The sequence below is a fragment of the Anarhichas minor genome, unplaced genomic scaffold (assembly GCF_050575085.1).
Source record: "Anarhichas minor isolate MPS153535 unplaced genomic scaffold, ASM5057508v1 ptg000086l, whole genome shotgun sequence".
Lineage (NCBI taxonomy): Eukaryota > Metazoa > Chordata > Actinopteri > Perciformes > Anarhichadidae > Anarhichas > Anarhichas minor.
This window is the reverse complement of record NW_027466532.1, coordinates 652,259-670,786: the sequence shown is the minus strand read 5'-3', so window position 1 is coordinate 670,786 and position 18,528 is coordinate 652,259. Positions and strand designations below refer to the sequence as shown.

Genomic DNA, 18,528 nt, shown 5'->3' with positions numbered 1-18,528 from the left:
TTATTTTAAGGTTTACTTTATTCTGTTTTTTACAATACGTGTATTAGAATATGTGTGTGTGTGTGTGCGCGCGCGCGCTTACGTGCGTGCGTGAGTGTGTGGATGGATCGGGTGTGACGTCACTCTCCCAGAATGCACGGCTTCCAGCGCGGCGCCCAGCAGTTCAGGCCCGAACTCCAAGAAACATCTTTAAAACTTGTTCCAAAATGTCGATATCGAAACGGAATGGAGTCTGGACGGAGAGCTGGACCGAGGTTCAATCGGTAAGTAGCGTTGTGTCCGTGTCTGTTGACCTGAAGTTTTACCCTACTCAGTAACATATACAGGAGTTAGCTCCCGTAAGACTAACTCCGATACAACTTAGTGAACCGCTCATCTTTTGTTTTTTAACCAGCATGCTGGTTTAGCGAACTCTCTAACTTCACCCACAGCCATACCGACCCTAGTATGCGGGATCTCTCCACATAAAACTATCGCTATATACACTCAAACATCCGAGCATTATATAGTTTCGCCTCCGCCGCCGAATTTAGTGAACAGAGCCCGGCTAGCAGTGAAATGTAGCCCGGTCTGGTAATGACCCCGTCCCACCGCTCTCTAACGCTACCAGCGGAGACTTCATAATTTCAGTCAAGTCCTATCAGCCTGGGTGACGTTTTCCCCACTTCATTCGCTTTCAACGGGACAAGCATTTCCGCAGAGTTTAACACAAGGGGAGAGGGTTAAACCAGAAAAGGTGTGGGGATTAAAGCCTTGTGGCAGCTCCATGCTGAGGACCCACAAGATGGCACTACCAGCTCCCATCACCGTGCTCTTGGTCGTCCTTTAGTCATTGTATCCAGACTTCCACTGGCTGTGCTTTTCCTATAATGACATGGAGAACATCCACTGATGGCAAATGTCTTCACACTCTACTCCAGTGAAAGTAATGTGACTACAACAGAAGACTGGGCCATTTTAAAGTGAAAGTCCTGTATGCAGATATTTCTTACGTGTAATAATAAAGGTATTTACAACAACTATGAAAAGTAAAGGCATCATTCTGAAGCATGGTCCTGTTCAGAGTGTTACATTATTGATACAAGCTCTGGTCCAGCTCATGGCAGGTCTAAAAACTGGATGGACACTCTTGAGTAGTTTAAAATACATATAAACATATTCAATTTATGAAGTAAGATTTGATCTTGTCAGTCAAATTAATTTCACATCCATAGCCCCAAAACCCAAGTTTGTCACAAAGAAAATTCCAGTTCTAAATTGAGCAAGTGCAGTTTTCAGGTAGGCTGCTTTTTTAGATAGCTTTCTCCCCAAATGTAGTTAGGTTGTAGGATTAGTCTGATGATATTCAGTATTTGTCTTTTTGACAACAAATGCCATGTGAACCAACAATCTATCGACTACCAAGTATAGTGTGTGTGATATATCTAATCCCTCTGTGCCATAGAGCTCACTGTTATCCACAAACACACCAGAGAGCCACACTGCACACACCCTGCACTTCATTTTGATTCAATTCCACATTCACTGTCCTGCAGCGTCAAATACTCAATAGAGTGCCAAATGTGGATTAATCTGTTGCTGAAAATAGTTCCCAACAAATGCACTATTTCATTCTGTTTGAATAACGATTACAAACTACAGTGACCAGCTGTAAAGGAAATTACTGAGCCTTTTGTAAAGATGGAATTACATATTGGTGATAGTGCTGGGCGGTATACCGGTTCATCCGGTATACCGGTTTTAATTTCCCGTATGATATAAATTTTCCACACACCGCCATACATAGCCGAAACAACTGCTGTCACTCTTCAACAGGCAGCAAAATATATTGTTCGCCGCTAAAGGCGCTGCGGTCGGAGCTAGTTGCCTTAACTGTATTGAGAGGGACCCCTAATCATGGTTATAACTTTATAACACAACAATTAATAACTCACAACTAACGCTCTTTAACAGGGCAAAACACCACGACACAACAGTTTGTGACAAATAAACAATTTGTAACATTAATAATTGTACATTTCTAAAACTGCATACTGGGTACAGCTCACTAGCTAGCCCGGTAGCACAACAGTCTGTAAACAGCTGGGAGAGGCTCCGTCGCTACAGTAACGCTACATTAAAGAACAGAGCGATGCAGGATGAACAAAGACAGACCGGAGATGCACCGATAGTCTGTGCCCAAGAGAGGAGCTGGGTCTGCTGTTTGGAAGTGTTTTGGTTTTAAAAAATCCGTCAAAATCCGTCTTTTGCGAGTTTGTCGAGCCACTGTTGTTGCCGCTGGTGGTAACACGAGCAACTTACTCCATCACCTCAGCAGAAAACATGTGTTGGAATACCAAGAGTGTGATGACGGCCGTCGGATTCGAGGCCGTCAACCGGTAACATTAACGCGAGTGAAACAGTGAAGCCGAAGGGTCACACATCGCTTGAAGAGGCATTTGCTCGAGGCACTGCATATGACAAGAAAAGCAAGCGGTGGAGCGACATTACGAACGCAATAACGATCCAGCTATGCAAGGACATGGTCCCGCTACAGACAGTCGAGAGACAGGGGCTCAGAGCAATGATTAAAACACTGGATTCAAGGTACGTCTTAGCGGGGCGACAATACTTCAGCCAAACTGCTATCCCAACATTATAGGAACAAACGAGCACACCCTATAGTAAGCAAAGCCTTTATACATGAAGACATTAAAATGTTTTTATATTCTATGTACTTCTGACAGTAGAGTAAGCCACTATAAACCTATAGAAAAAAAATATACCGTGAAACTGCCAGAATCTTAAAAAATACCGTGATACACATTTTTGGTCATACTAATTGGTGAGGTGTTTTTAAAAAGTACATATGTATACTTTCATCAGACGCATTATTAGGTACGCCATGTTAGTTCCAGTTTGGACCCCCCTTTGCCCTCAGAACATCAAGGGGAAAATTCCTCAGATTTTGGGCCATATTGACATAATGGTATCAGTAGTTGCACTTGTTGCAGATTTGTCGGCTGCGCATCCATGACAGGGCTGGACAATATATCTTTTTAGCATAGACGATGTGATGTGTCCATGTGCAAAAGTCACATCGCAGGACGTGCAATGTCGGCAAATTAACCCAAACACACCATGCTACAAGTTTTTTGCTGCTTGATACGAAAGGAAAACTTGCACGGTTCTCGTTTTCCATGACCAATCTAGTGTTTCCTGTTTCTACCTACAGACGAGGTAGGCTACTGTATATAATGAACCGCATATATTTTTACACTTCTCAGTGGGAGGGGTTTACTCAGAATCTGAATCGCCAAGTGTGTGTGCACATACAAGGAATTTAACGCATTTTTTTTCATCTCTCTTGATGTACTTAGACAGAAATAGAAATAACAGCTAGGAATAAAGTAAAAGTAAAGACTAGACAGGACAATAGTGAAAAATATGTGTTAACTTAAACTTATATATATTAGGGGTGCAACGGATCACAAACCTCACGGTTCGGTTCGGATTACGGTTCTTGAGTCACGGTTCGGATCATTTTTCGGATCAGCAAAGAAAATGGGAGGAGTCAATTATAACTTTGCTTTCCATTTATTAATTAAAGAACTTCAAGAACACTTAAAAGAACTTTGATCTATAGTCTTACATAAAAACAAAAATATTGAAGATGTCCAATTTAAAACAAAATGAAATATATAAATAAAACATTCAAATATACTCAATTCTGTTAAGTTTAAGTGCAACATGAGGTATGTTGATATCCTCGTCCTTTGATCAATATTGAAAGGAAGAAACAGCCAGTGACAGACAAGTCGCCTCCAATGCATACCCGGTAAAATGGGCGGAGCGAGCCACATCCGGGCATTTGGACCGTGCTTGGCTCGATGCGAATTTTGAATTGGAACAGTACATTACATTACATTACAGTCATTTAGCAGACGCTTTTATCCAAAGCGACTTACAATAAGTGTATTCAACATAGGTTTTCGAGAGAACTAGTCATCAGAAGTCGTAAGTGCATCTCCTCTCCTCAAACAAGCATCTAAGAGCATAAACCAGAGCCAACGTACAGTGCAGAAACAAATGAATGCAATAAGTGCCACAAACTCATAACAAAACAATAAGTGCAATAAGCTAGTATGAATACAATAGATGCTAAGTGCTCAGGGTAGGCCTTTTTGAAGAGGTGAGTTTTCAGCCTGCGCCGAAAGATGGGCAGCGACTCTGCTGTCCTGACGTCAGTGGGGAGTTCATTCCACCACTGTGGGGCCAGGACAGAAAACAGCCGCGACCGGGTCGATCGGCCGTAGGGACCTCTGAGCGACAGGGCAACCAATCGCCCCGAGGCAGCAGAGCGAAGTGGTCGGGCGGGGGTGTAGGGCTTGACCATGGCCTGGAGATAGGAAGGAGCTGTTCCTATTCAGTGAGGTAACGTTAGCTTTGGCCTTAATGTATTCGTCATGCTCTGGTTTGTGGTGATTGTTCAGGTGGTTGAACAAGGTAGTTGTGTTGCTATGCGGCGCAGACACAACTCTAACGCACTCTGCATATGATTTGTTCTTGGTTAACATCACTTGCCCTAAATCCAAAAAACTTCCAGACAACGGATGATGATCCTTTTCGAGGGGCTAGCTCCTCACCTTCTGCTCCTGACATTAGATTTACCTTTCACACGACACCCGTGACCGTCTGCTCTCTGTTCTGTTGTCTGTCTCTCTACTCTTCTACTAATACCGGAGTCGACTGCAGACAGAACTTTTTTTGAGGCTGCCGCTGCAGGGTGCGCACATGACACCTCCCATCTCGTTCGCCCCCTGGTGGTTGGCTGACTGTTAGTTGAGGAAGCGCTTGATTTGATATGTAGCAGAGCATGCATTTTAAACGTCAATATCGCTGACGATCATGCTCATTTAATCGTGGCAGCCAAAATCGTGATCGCGATTAAAATTCGATTAATTGTGCAGCCCTACCATGTGGGTAGGTGGTGGAAGTACGGGGGGAGAGGGAGAGGGAGTAAGACATGAAATAGTGGTCAGAGAGCTGGAGGGGAGTGTCGGAGAGGTTAGCAGTAGAACAGTGTCTAGTGAAGATAAGATCCAGCTGGTTGCCGGCCAGTTCTTGGGCTGAGACTGATGACGTTTCAAAAGTTCACAAGTACAGAGAAGTATGCATATTGAGAAAAGCCCACAGTCTTCTCATTCTCATAGAGGCCTGGAACAAGCTTCACATTGAAGTGGGTGCGTGAGTGGATTTCGTAGGGTGGCTCAAGCATTTTAACCAGATTTTGAAATCCTTTTTTTCCACACCGGAGTGTCCCCCGTCGCTGACAGACGGGATGGTGTCGCTTCATAATCATATGTGTGGACATGCCGATGTATTGCCGTTGTCGTGTGTCTTTCTCTTTAAATAATGCCTACATACCGTAACAGTTTCGTCCACCACCCTTATCCGTCATTATAAGTTACAGGGAAGACAAAATGCTCCCAAACTTGCCACTTAAATGACGACGGGGGCTTCTCAAGTTCCTCCGCTCACCATGACTTCTGCCGTTAAATGCGTTTAAGCTGCTCCGTTCACGTGAACACACTACTGCTTTATATCTGTTCACTGACACTCTGCATTGATATTCGGGGACTTGTTACTTGAAAAGGAACAGCAGCAGTAGAACGTTATTACACACTGTGATGATTAAACTGAAAAAAATAAATAAAAAATACTCAATTGATCCGCGGTTCACGAGTGATCCGAACCGTGAGGGGCGATCCGAACGGATCACGGATCGATCCGTTACACCACTAATATATATATATATATATATATATATATATATATATAAATAAATAAATAAAATGCATCAATGAACAACAATAACATAAGAATTCTAACGTCTATATACAATTTAAGGGTTTTGTAAATAGTGCAAAGAAATATTGTAAAGATCTTTAAACTATGCACAGTGTTTAGGATTTATATTGACAGTGACATTTATGTACATATTAAAACAACTACATATAATCTATAAAGGCAGCAGTAAACATGTTATTGATTGGTTCGACTGATGTTAGCTGTCCACCAGAGTGACTGAATGAGGAGATATCTATAACCTAAACCTAAGTAAGGTTCAGCTGGCTGGAGGGAGATCGCCAGAGAGTTGACAGTATCTGACTTGCTGTTTAATATTGCGATATTTACTGTAAATATCAGTAACATAATACAATATAGATGTTTGTTTTTTGTTTAAAAAGTACAAACGTCAGAAGATAGCAAGTACTACTCACCCATCTTTTAATTGGTGAAGTCTCCAGTGTGATCTGGAGTGCACAGCTGATGGGTATGTGCTCTGTTTACATGATGTAACGTACCGCCGTGTCTCTCTCTGTTCGCTGCCATCGTTGTGGCTGTTTTTCAGTTATTCCTTGTTCCGCTTGACCAATTCCCACTGAAAGCGTTTTTGACGTTCGACTACTCATTCATTTAAAAAATCCTTCATACGATGACCTGTACTATCATTCAAACTCTTTCCTTCATACAGTAAACCGTACAAGCACTAGGATCACAAGACTCACGGTTCCGATCATATCACGGTTTTGAGTCAAGGATTGGCTCAGATCAGCACAAGAGGAACAAATAGAACGCTTAGAGACTAGGGGTGGGGGAAAAAATCGATACAGCATAGTATCGCGATATTTTGCGTGGCAATATTGTATCGATACACGGAAGCCAAGTATCGATCTTTTATTATATAAATAAAAAATCAAATCAATTGCTTTTTCAGTCCACTAGATGGTGCTGAGTTGTTTTCTGGTGAGGTCAGCAGAGGTGCCGGGTCAGCGTGATTGGTAGGAAGTTGGTCAAAACAAAGAGAGACATTGGAGAAAGAAATCAGAAATGCATAGTCCGCGTTTAAATCAGACGTCTGGACTTATTTTGGATTTTTTAACAAGGAAGGGAAGAAGGACATGAATATGACACATGAATATGACTCAGTCGCTGCGTTTTTTCTCCGACACAGCCGTGCCCAAGCCCTACAGACAAGTGAAGCTTAAAGTTGAGGAGTCTTTGAGTACAGCAGAAAGAGTTGCATTAACTTGCGATGTGTGGACGTCAAGCGCAGTGGATTCCTATGTGACTATAACAGCACAATATCTCAGGGGACGGGCGACTGCTGTCTCACGTTCTCCAAACTAGAGCAGTACACGTAAGTCACACCGGGGCAAACATTACAGGCCTCCTGCTAAATGCAGCACAAGAATGGGGGATTGCCGACAAAAACCTGGTGGTTGTAACCGACAACGCTTCTAACGTGGGCGTTGCCGTTCATTTAGCGGGATTCCTGCATGTGAAGTGTTTCGCTCACACACTCAATCTGGCCTCACAACGGGGTTAAATCTGCCAACAGCAGCCAGGCTCATGGGGAGAGTGCAGCGCATGACTGGCTCTCTGCCCTCGACGTCCACGCATCGCAAGTTACACTGAATTATATAACTCTTATATCCTACTTATATAAGTTATAGACACATTTGCATTCAGTTAAGTTGGACTATGTAGTAATACAAACAGTTGAGTTTGTCAGGTGCATGCAACATTTATGACATTGTTGGTCATTCTGTCTGCTTGACAATCCTATTGTGCTGCAATAAAAATGATTGAAGTGAGATGAACAGACTGAAAACTATCTTATTAAATAAAACATGTTGACACAGTTTTCCTTTGGGGACATAATTTGAAGTTGAAAAAAGTAATAAATCGCAATATATGTTATCGCAATACTCAGCGTATCGTGATAATATCGTATCGTGACCTAAGTATCGTGATAATATCGTATCGTGATAATATCGTATCGTGACCTAAGTATCGTGATAATATCGTATCGTGATAATATCGTATCGCGACCTAAGTATCGTGATAATATCGTATCGCGGGACCTCTGGTGATTCCCACCCCTATTAGAGACGATGATATCTTTTTGCTGCTGTTACTAATTGCCTATCATCGATGATCTGTACTGGTATGCATACTGATTTTTTTATTGTTTCTTTTGTTATAGCAGTATACAAGTCACCAGACTATTTTATTTCACCACTGTCCCAAAAATAATTTCAACTGCTCAGTCTGTGTAAACTATAAAAAAATCGAAACGTTTATCTATATTGTTTATTTATATAAAAACATAATTCAAATGATTAGGTACTAAATGTATTTTTATTGATAAAAAAATTTGTAGTTTTAATGATGTATTATAAGCTGCTTAGAGCTAGTGTTAGGAAGTTAAACGGCTCATAATTCTTCTCTAATATTTTATATTGCTGTGAAAACATCTCCTTTAATAAACAACAGCTTTTGCCCAAAATTTTATTTTGCAAGATTACATTTGAACGTAATATAAATAATTTGCTCAATACTTATTTATGCTGAGTAGAGCATGAACGCATCATAATGTAACTGGATGGAGCTGAATAGAACCTCCGTACCTTAGTGGTTAGCATCGGTGCTGCCAATGTTACTAGCTGTTCACAAACATGAGCAGGGATTAGTGACTAGAAAGCATTAATGCTGATCTCCGGATCGCATATTTTTACTGGAAACGCTATGATGGTTTCATCTTTGGTTCACATGCATGTGAACCGCGATGGAGGATCCATGCAGATCACGGTTCAACTCCGGTTCGTTACACCACAAAGTAGTACTAGTTATTCATTTCAAACAGCCTCCTTCATACAGCGAAAACATTTTCTCTCCATCTCTCTAGCACTTTAGCTTTCTTTGTGAGCGTTGAGGTTAGAGAAGGCTAAGCTAAACTATTAGCAGCATTTATTCCCCATCTCTGAAAAGTTTCGCTGATATTGTAGTTTGCCTCAAATCACAGGTTGTCATCTCAAAAGTATGCGACAAAATTTGAAGTTGGAGCCATACTCCCAACAACACAGCAAGAGGACATTTTCCAAGTGTAACTGTAGCCCACTACTCTGAGGTGATTCCAGTCTGTCTTTAGTTTTGCCTCTAACACTTTTTGATGTAATTGTGACATGGAGACGAAAAGGGTCTGTAAATGGAAAGGAAAGCTTGTACACATTTCTGTTGTTGTGCGTACACAGTTTTAGTTGTGAATCTACACCGTTTCATGATATAATTTACATTTTCATCACTTTATTTTAATACATTCAAAAGTAATCATGCTTTTTTCAAGATGTTGTAGTAACATACAGCCGTCTGTCACAAGATTGCAATAGCTCCATTTGAAGTACCTTTCTTTACCATTATAACCATGTCGGGACAAACTTTAGAGGGCTTTTCATTCAAAACAAATGTATTAACATCATGTTGTGCAAAAATGTAACAGGGCAAACATCAGAATAGAAAGAGGCTTCATATTCAAATCCAAACAAATATACCTGAGTGAATAGAATATAAAAGACTGCCTCAAATGAACCTCTCGCTCTGCGGCACATCGATTTCTGTTCAAAAGCTTGTTCTGAACCGGTTGTTTAGGACTACCCAATGTAACAAAAACAGATTCAAGACATTTCATTAATATACTGTCGAAGGAAATGAGAAGCTATGTGTCCATCCAAGAGACAAAATTCAATGTCATATTAACTTCCACTTCTGGAAGTTGATATGACAAATGCGCGATGGAATCAATTTTATAGAATAAATGATGATGTAGCAGTCAGTTGTTCAGTCTGAGTACATTGCTCAGTCAGTCAAGTGCACTGCTGCACCCGAAGGGAGACCCTCTGGGCATCCTCTCTGGCACCATCTTGCTTTGGAAAGCAAGAAATATGGTCTGTTTTTTTTTTCTTGATGTTGGGACCTTGTGCTCGGACCATTTATTTGCCTCAACCCAGCTGATGCAAACGCACATAATTCACATTCCATTTGTTGCACATTTCTAAAGTGGCTTAAAATTCACTTGATTGTGGTCAAATAATCGTGATCAGGCGATCGTGTCATAATTGAACAGGCCTTGTTAATAATCTAAAAATGTGATTTATTAAGCCTGGGCGATAAAACGATAGCGATATGTACTGCAATAGTTAATCAATAGTAATAAGTCAAATTGTTCAATAGTTTCACTTTCACTTGGAGCTGTAGTTTAGTTTAACCATATGCGTTTGTTCCACTAACGGGGCAGTACGTCCATGTAGGGTTACATGCTTTGTTTGACTAAAGTGTCAGAAACAAGAACATGAATGGGAGCTGCCCCCTGCTCTCCTCTGCTCATCATTTTCTGTTGTTGTTTTTGTCAAAGCAAAAAAAAAAAAAATCTCAAAACGCAATACAAGGCTCCAGACTAACTTTTTTGTGGACTTGTAGAGTCAAATGTGTGTATTATGTTTTGCTCTTTTTATAGTTCTTTAAAGTCAGCTCATACAGCATGCCTCTTACTACGCCAGTATTGACACTTTTTTTTGTTTTGCAGGTCTGTAACGATATCACGCTGCCTCTGTGATTCAGCTGCTGTGACTGTGGCATTCAGGGCTGCTGAATACTAAAATAGACTGTGGGCCAACACAAGAGCTCTTCTCAGGAAACACACAGACCCAGTCAGAGCTTCCACAACTCCTCATCACCGCAGCCCTTTTGGGGTTGCTATGGCAGCTGCTGTCACAGAAACCAAGTGCTGGACACAGGCTTGCCCCAGTGAGGCAGGACAGACCACTAGTCATTGCCACAAGAGACCATCAAACGGTCAACAAACAGCTCTTAGCATTAATTCTAGCACTCTAAGTTAACAAAACGACAAGAGGTCTGTAGGCTGATGGTCAGCTCTCTGGAGGATCCTCATGAGTCTTGCCTGTGTCTGCTCCGGCTCTTGGCCAGAGTCCCTGTGCAGCAGCAGAGCCAGTACTGTTCCTTCTGTTAGACCATGTTTCACCAGCAGGACCATCTGAAGAGCCAGCTGCAGGAAAGCCACCCAGCCAGCAGGCAGCTCTTCCACTGCCAGGAGTGTGGAAAGCAGTACAACACCCAGCTGGGTTATAGACGCCACCTGGTGGCAGCCCACAGCGCTGCATCAGGCCTGCCCTGTCCAGAGGGGTCGCCATCCCTGCTGGAGCACCTGGGCAGCCATATTGACAGGCCTCCACCATCAGAGGGCAACTCGAACGCTACTGTGCCTGTGAGAGAGAGAAAGTACTCGTGTGAGCGATGCGACCGCCGATTTTACACCCGTAAGGATGTGCGACGTCACGCTGTGGTGCACACTGGGCGCCGTGATTTCTTGTGCCCGCGCTGTGCACAACGCTTTGGCCGCAGAGACCACCTGACTCGCCATTTGAAGAAGAGTCATGCCCAGGAGTCAGGGTTGATGCCACCCTGCACACCCAGCAGCACTCCTGTGGCTACACCGACCCCTGCCACCCAGTGCCCAGTGAAGGAGGAGCCTAGCCCTGTGGCGTCTGATATCCGCTCCAAAGAGCCCATGGAGACTTTCTCCAGGGACATGTACAACTCCTACCCCATGGCCAATCCTGTCCCTGGAATGGGCCACCCTCATGGCCTCATGCAGGGCTCCTTGTCCTCGAGTATGGGTGTGGCTCGCCACATGCCCCCTCAATCTTCTCACCCCCACCACCATCACCTTCAGCCCCCGGTGGCTCCGCAGCAGCAGCCCTACGGCAACATGGCCAGGTACCAGCACGGATCTACCTCATACCCTCGCGCAGACGTGGACAGTTTCCTGCTGGACCTGCAGAGTGCACCCCCACCTCACCTGAGTGCAGTCAACTCCTCTACCTCTACTTCTGCCTCCCCTCAGAGGGAGGTGCTGGGTGAAGGCGTGGGTGCTGGCGGTGAACCCCACCTATTGTCCAGGAGCCCCGCTATCTCCTCAACCGAGCTGTCCTGCACCACTAACATGGACCTGGGGCCTCTGCTGGGCTTCCTTCCTTTTAGCCTGCCTCCCTACAGCCCTCACATGGGGATGGGGGGGTTAGTGATGAGCTATCCACCCACCACCACCACTTCCCCTCCATCATCTTCCTCTGGGCTGTCCTCCCAGGCACCAGGGCCTTTCACCTTCTTCCAACCTCCACAGGCTCATGTACCACAAGGCCCCGGAGCCCATAACCACAGCCAGCTACCTCAGGCATACAGCAGTCCTGCTATGAGCACTTCCAGCTCCCTACCTCACTACTACCAGGCCTTTCAGCAGTAAGCAGCTCTGTCCCTACAAACGTTGCCTTCACACGCGCTCATGCCTTTTTACGAAAAGGGTAAAACATGAGAACGGCATCTTTATTGTAAAACAAGTGTGTGACTTTAGCCTGTCAGTGCTAATTATGCTAATCTTAGTTTTTTTTTGTTGAACACAACAAATCACCTCATCAGTATTACCTCATTATTTAAAAGGAAGCTTGAACATTTGAGGAAAGGTGGTCTCACTTCAACCAAAGTAGAGAAGTACTTCTTTTTGTCAGACCTGTTACCAACAGTGGATGCACTTAACACACTCGTCACAGGTGCTGCACCGTACTGAGAGTTATCCAGTTTTAGGTTGTCATCGAAGATGCTACTGTTTTAAGGAAAGTCACCTTCCTTATGGATGCTGACTTGAGATGTTCTCATTTTAGAATATTGGATCATGAGCAGCCTTACAGAGTTGATGAGAAAAGTTGATGTAAGATGTTTCATTTAGTGAGTTTGTGCAAAAAACAATAGAGAATGCAAACGGCACTGTCCGTATTTCATATCTGGTTAACTCACTAAAATATGCAGTAAAGAGCTTACCATCCAGCATCACACCCACTGATGTGTCCAAGTATATCAGCAGACGGGAAATGACCGTTGATGAAATAACCAAATGTTATCATCAACCATTGTTTCAAGTAATGGAAATCTAACCTTTGTCTGTCAGAATGTGGCCTATTTTGAAGTGTCTGTAAGTGCAGCTAATAGCAGTTACAGTAAACAATAACTGTAAAGCTTGACTGCACTTACTATTATTAGAAAAACTAGTAAATCGAAAGTGTAACACAATGTTACTGAAAGTGAACTGCAACAGCATTTGAGTGTGGGTAAACCTTTTAACAAAAGAAAACGATTCCAATGTTGTGTTGAGTGAACAGTTAACATAGTAGTTACTGTTCAGACGGAGAAGTGTGGCTTAGAACCTGTTCTTTATAATGTTATTACTGTATCTAATATACTGCAGTTTTTGTGACACTTCATGGATCACCTGCTAACTGCAAGTGGCAACCAATGGGGCTGCTCGATATATTTCAGCATCGACATTGCCATGTTTGCAACACGTCATGCTACAACTTTTTTGCTGCTTGATACAAAAGGAAACGTCCCACAGTTCTCATTTTCCATGACTAATCCAGTGTTTCCCATTAATTAGTAGGCCCGCCACAGTTTCATAATCAACTGCATATATTTTTACACTTCTGTACTAGGGATTGTTACGATTTTGATTCTAAATCAAATATCTATCGAAATGAGCTTTCAATTTTGACTTTTCAAAGTGAAAAGCAGGATTGGCGATTGGCCCAGTATTTTTTTTACCTCCATCCCCGCCTACTTGGCGCGTCCAAAGAAACAACAACCAGTAAGACACTTGATAGATGGCACAGAGTAGCCCACCAGTTGCCTACCCTGCAGCTACACTTTTTGAGACACCAAGGCTACTCATCGAGTCACAGATGACAGAGAAGCAACAGAAGTGTAAAATCCTGCTTCCCTGAAGTCACGTGTTGCATTTTTGCCAACATGTAAAGAATAAATGTGTTTGTGGGTTGTAGAGGATTTATGGACTGCAGCAACCAGTCTGGCTGCCCAAACTCCCCTGTCAAAAAAGTCAAATCAAACCGTGGACTTGGAGAATTGCCTTGCACCCCTATTCTTGCAAATTTGGGTCCGCTTTTGCCTGGGGGAGTTAACTCAGTGGGTCAGAGATGGCCGTTGGGTGTGCGAGGATCCTCCTCCATGGCGGTGTTGAATGGCCCCGGGTGGAGGCGACTGGCGGCTCCAGTTGTGAGCTATTTAGCACCGTGGACTTGGTGCTGGCTGGGCCCTCTCCTCAGCATGAGGGGTCTACGGTGATGTCGGCATCACACCTGACCGGTCTTGAAACATGAAGCCCGCCTCATTAATATACATTACAGGTGTGACTTTTGTGTTGTGTCATCACCATTCATATCTCAACATCCTATGTGTTTTGTAATTAAATTGTTTAGGCTACTAGAGCACAAAATTGTTTACAAGAGCACAACATTGTTTATCTAGCCTCTTAAAATGCACCAAACTGATGCATTCATCTTTAAAATGTATAAATTGAGAGTGAATATTCCTGTGTATTTACACATCACAGTATATATCGCTGAAAAATGAAAATATTCCTTCAGACTTTTGCTTTCAGTCACAACTAGTCTATTTCCTCCGGCGATGCTGTAGCATCCTCGGTGTGTTTCGGCCCCAGAGAGCAGTGCAGCAACTGTTTGTCCTCTAATCCATTCAATCCGCCGTGTTAAAAGGTCAAACCGTGAACTCTGAAATGTACATTTGCTGACACTGCAAACCAGGTCACTGATCTTAGAATGGCTGCCTGTCCCACAAAATGCATAAAAACACTCGTTTGAGACTGTGGGGAAAAGAAAATATAAAATGTTTGTCACGTTCTAGTTCACCTGTTTGCTCACATAGTAAGAAACAAAAGCGCTTTGCAATATGCTGATCAAGCTGTTTTTGAGAAGAGGTCATCAAGCCCTTTTTCACATATTTTCCATAATGGAAGGTGGCAACCCTAGCTACACAATGTGACTTGAGAACAGCATTGTGATGAGGCAAAAAGAAGTCTCAAAGCTCTCGCTGTTTCCGGTTTTGTTCTTTACAAACTGGACCACTGGGTCTGAGCAGGTTGTAACTGTGACGTGCTTGCTGTGAATTTCTGACTTTATTCCTAAATAGAATGCAGCATAGATTCCACAAGGGCCTTCAAGAGCACTTGTTCCTATTTCCTAGCTTTTACTATGTATTGACACTAATTTCTCCACAAGGTTGTGGATCTCAAGAGTATCTGATATAATTAGGACTAAAAGGTGACCCCCCCCCCCCCCCCCCCCCATCCCAGCTCAGCCTCCTCCTCAGGAAAGCCAGACAAGGGAAGCAGTTGAGGGAGTGTTGGTCTGTTGAGATCAAGGTTCCTTTACTGGAGTCACAGTGCAGCATGGCAAGAATAATTCATCTAAACCAGCAGCCTTCCGACAATGGATGATCAGCTCAAGAAATTGGTCAAGTGTAGTGGAGATGGAGAAGTTCTCCAGCTGGAAGTTGTGAGTGATGGATGTGATATTGGAAAGAAGATCTTTGAGAGAGATTCAGATGATTCTCATTTCTGCCTTAATTCCAAGAACTGTATGTTGAAGGACTTCTTTCATTTTAACCATCCAAGTGTTGCACCAATGTCTTAAAATACTACTGTTGTGCCTCTCTAAGAGTGTCTAATGTCCTGACTGGGTTTAAGCACTTAATAACATTTCTAAAAAAAGATGAATTTGATCTGTACCTCAAACACACAGAACTGTGGGTTTTTGTTTTCATTTGTATTTGCTTCTAGTTATTGTGGCTCTTACCTGTGCCATTCGATTCAAACTATAAAGGTAGATTTTATGAATCTAAACTCTTAATCTAGCGACAGACATTGACACTATAATTTGGTCAAATTTTCTACCTCTACCGTGTCATATATCCTTTTGCAAAAATCCTTAGTAATAGTTTTAACCTGTAACAGTTAGGCAGATTTGACTACTGCTGAAGATGGCTGAAGGACATGGTACACAAGTCCTAGTGGTGTATTCCAGAGTCAAACATTGTTCTCTATACTTGCCTTTAATGATATTTCTACTTACTTACTACCTCAGAGAAGAGACAGGTGACTGTCCATCTAACTGCAGAGAAAATGTCTGTGTAGAGTTTTATTTTTGTCAGAACAAGCACATGTACTTTGTAGCTCCATAGTTTTTTACTGAGGTTAGCTCACAGCAGAATGATGTCTAGTGCAACAAGTACCACATTGCCTGGCAGGTCACACTGCATCAGTCCTGTTTTCAGTGTCTCTGCCTCTTCAGTCTGGAATGTTTACTCTGTTTATGAATCTGGGCCTCAGTCTAAAGGAATTCCACAGTTGCATGTTGGAATGTACAGACAACACTTTGGCACTGTGTTTGTTCACTCGGAGCTTGAGGGATGAGTCATCGTTTCATTAAGTCATTAAGTTGCAAAAGAAAATAGTTTGACTGTCCTGCCTGTAAAATGCTGTTTTACCGCTGCGGCCTGGTAGTAACGTTATGTGTGTGCCACGTTAGGCTCTTTGTCGAACATGACATGCACACACACATAATGCCGACTATGTTGTGTGTGTGTGTGCATGTGCATGTGCATGGCAACGCACCCAGCAGTTTGAACTGGGAGATGTGTGAATAAAACTCACCGACATTCACCGTCTTCTTTCAGGTTATGCAGATTTCTCATGAACAGTCCCATGGGGTCTTGTAAATAGAATTCGTCAGTGTTGCCTGTCATCAGACTTACTCTCCTCATGCCCGCGTCTCACTGCCTCTCTGATCTCTAACAACTCTATTTGTTGTTGGCACACACTTTTAGACAGTCTCACCTTAGAGGCGTTGATGGTGTTACATTCCGTTGTTCACATGAAAGTGACAGAAGTCGTTTAAAAAAGAGAGCTTGGGAGAGACAGCTGACCAATCACTGCATGAAGTGGCCGTGATTGTTGGATTGTATATTTTAGAACATAGCAAATATTGACGGACTCCCTCATTCCCTGCTTCAGCTCTGAAGTAGAATGGGGTGTTCAGATGCACTTAGAGGATCCAACAAGCATTTATTGTGAAGCATACCGAAGTCCTTGAAATGACCCAGGTTTACATTTCACTGAAAAGGACCTCTTGTGGCTTGAGCAAGTCAGTCCATTTACCATGGTTTAAATGAGCGTTTGACTCCAGAACCTTGAGTCATTAACATGTTACATTATGTGGTACATGTCTGCTGTCGCTGCATTGCTTAGGACATATTAAGATGTGGCAGCTTGTCTGCAAAACAACACTTGACACGTTTAAGCATTCCAGACTGAACGTAGAGAAGCGGTGGAGAGCTGAGGATGCCAGGATTCATTTCACTAAATGATCATCCAGTACTGTTGTGTTGCTTGCATTTAGGTCGGCTCTGAGAACCACTACAATGCAGGTTTCGACACCTTTAACTTAGATATATTTTGCATTAGGTGTTTGTATTATCACTTAATAGATTTTAGAAGACAGTGAAAAGAAGTCATTTTCTGATTGTCTGAACATAAAGTAATAGAAAATAAATTAATCTTTTGATTTCTACTGTGTCCCTGTGTTTTACTTCAAGTGTTGAAGGTGGTTTATAATATCCCTAACCCATAGAAGCAGTGAAAAATGAAGAGGAAACCTGTAAATCCAGACACATTCAACCTCCCATCAGCACATATTGTATATCCTCCTGATGTCGGCTTGGACCAGTTTGTGAATATCTTATTGATGTCTTTTCATGTCATGAAAATTGAGGGGAAAAATTGAAGACAAATCTTGAAATATGATAGATCTTGTTAAAGCCATAAATTCAATATAGTTTTAGTCTTATTCAGCTTGCGGGTGAAATTAGGCTTATTATGAGGAATGTGTTGTGTTTCATGTTTTGTATTTTCGTTGATTTTTCAATTTGTTTTTATTGTGATTTATATCATCATCTTCCACTTATGATGACATCCCTTCTGGGAAAGCACCTGGCCCAGACGGCTTCCCCCCAGAAATATATAAGCATTCAAAGACATTTTTACTCCACTCTTAAGTAAAATGTACGAATATTCCTTCCTGAATCAAAAGCTACCTGAACCAACACAGCCTTAATACCAAAGCCAGGTAAAAACCCAGAGGAACCTTCCTCGTATAGACCAATTAGTTTGCAATGTGTGGAAAACTAAATATTGGCCAAGCTCTTAGCTAAAAGACTCGACCCCATCCACCATCATCGGGCCTGATCAAACAGGATTTGTGCAAGGACGCCTCACTAATGTGAGGCGTCTATCAATATGTCATCCAATATGTCAAAAACAAACCTCTATGCCAGGGGTATTCAATTAAATTTCCAAAAGGTCCAGATTGAGAAAATCTCCTCGTGCAAAGGTCCGGAACATTACAATAATTTCTAACTTGCGCTATTTAGTGCCATATATATTGTATATATTCAAGAAGTCTAATAGTAGTAACGTCAAATCAAATAAAGTACACATCAATTATATTTTAAAAATTATTATTCTCAGTTTTCAAATTTAACTGGATGGATTATAAACAATACATAGAAATACATAAATAAATGTTCATAAATAAGTAAATCATCAGAGATGTCCGATGGCTCATATCTGTCAACTTGCCGTCAGAGCCACTGTTTCATGGAGTTATGTCACAACAAAGAAATGTCCCATGATTCATTGTAATGAGGATGAAACAACATCTACTCATGGACTGTTACAGAGCTCAAGAGGTCTGGTCCTTCAATGCC

General features: G+C 42.4%; 1 protein-coding gene across 1 annotated transcript; it reads left to right on the top strand.

Annotated features, from left to right (window-relative positions):
• The first annotated feature begins 121 nt into the window (after positions 1–121).
• LOC142938495 (zinc finger protein PLAGL2-like) lies at positions 122–17,331 on the top strand. The gene is made up of 2 exons (XM_076081708.1): positions 122–263; positions 10,409–17,331. Exon 2 carries the CDS (start codon positions 10,856–10,858, stop codon positions 12,143–12,145), a length of 1,290 nt encoding a protein of 429 aa, XP_075937823.1. The 5' UTR covers positions 122–263; positions 10,409–10,855; the 3' UTR covers positions 12,146–17,331.
• Positions 17,332–18,528: the final 1,197 nt, after the last annotated feature.

Coding starts and splice junctions, on each gene's coding strand:
- LOC142938495 (XM_076081708.1), top strand. CDS start 10,856: ATGTTTCACCAGCAGGACCATCTGAAGAGCCAGCTGCAGGAAAGCCAC.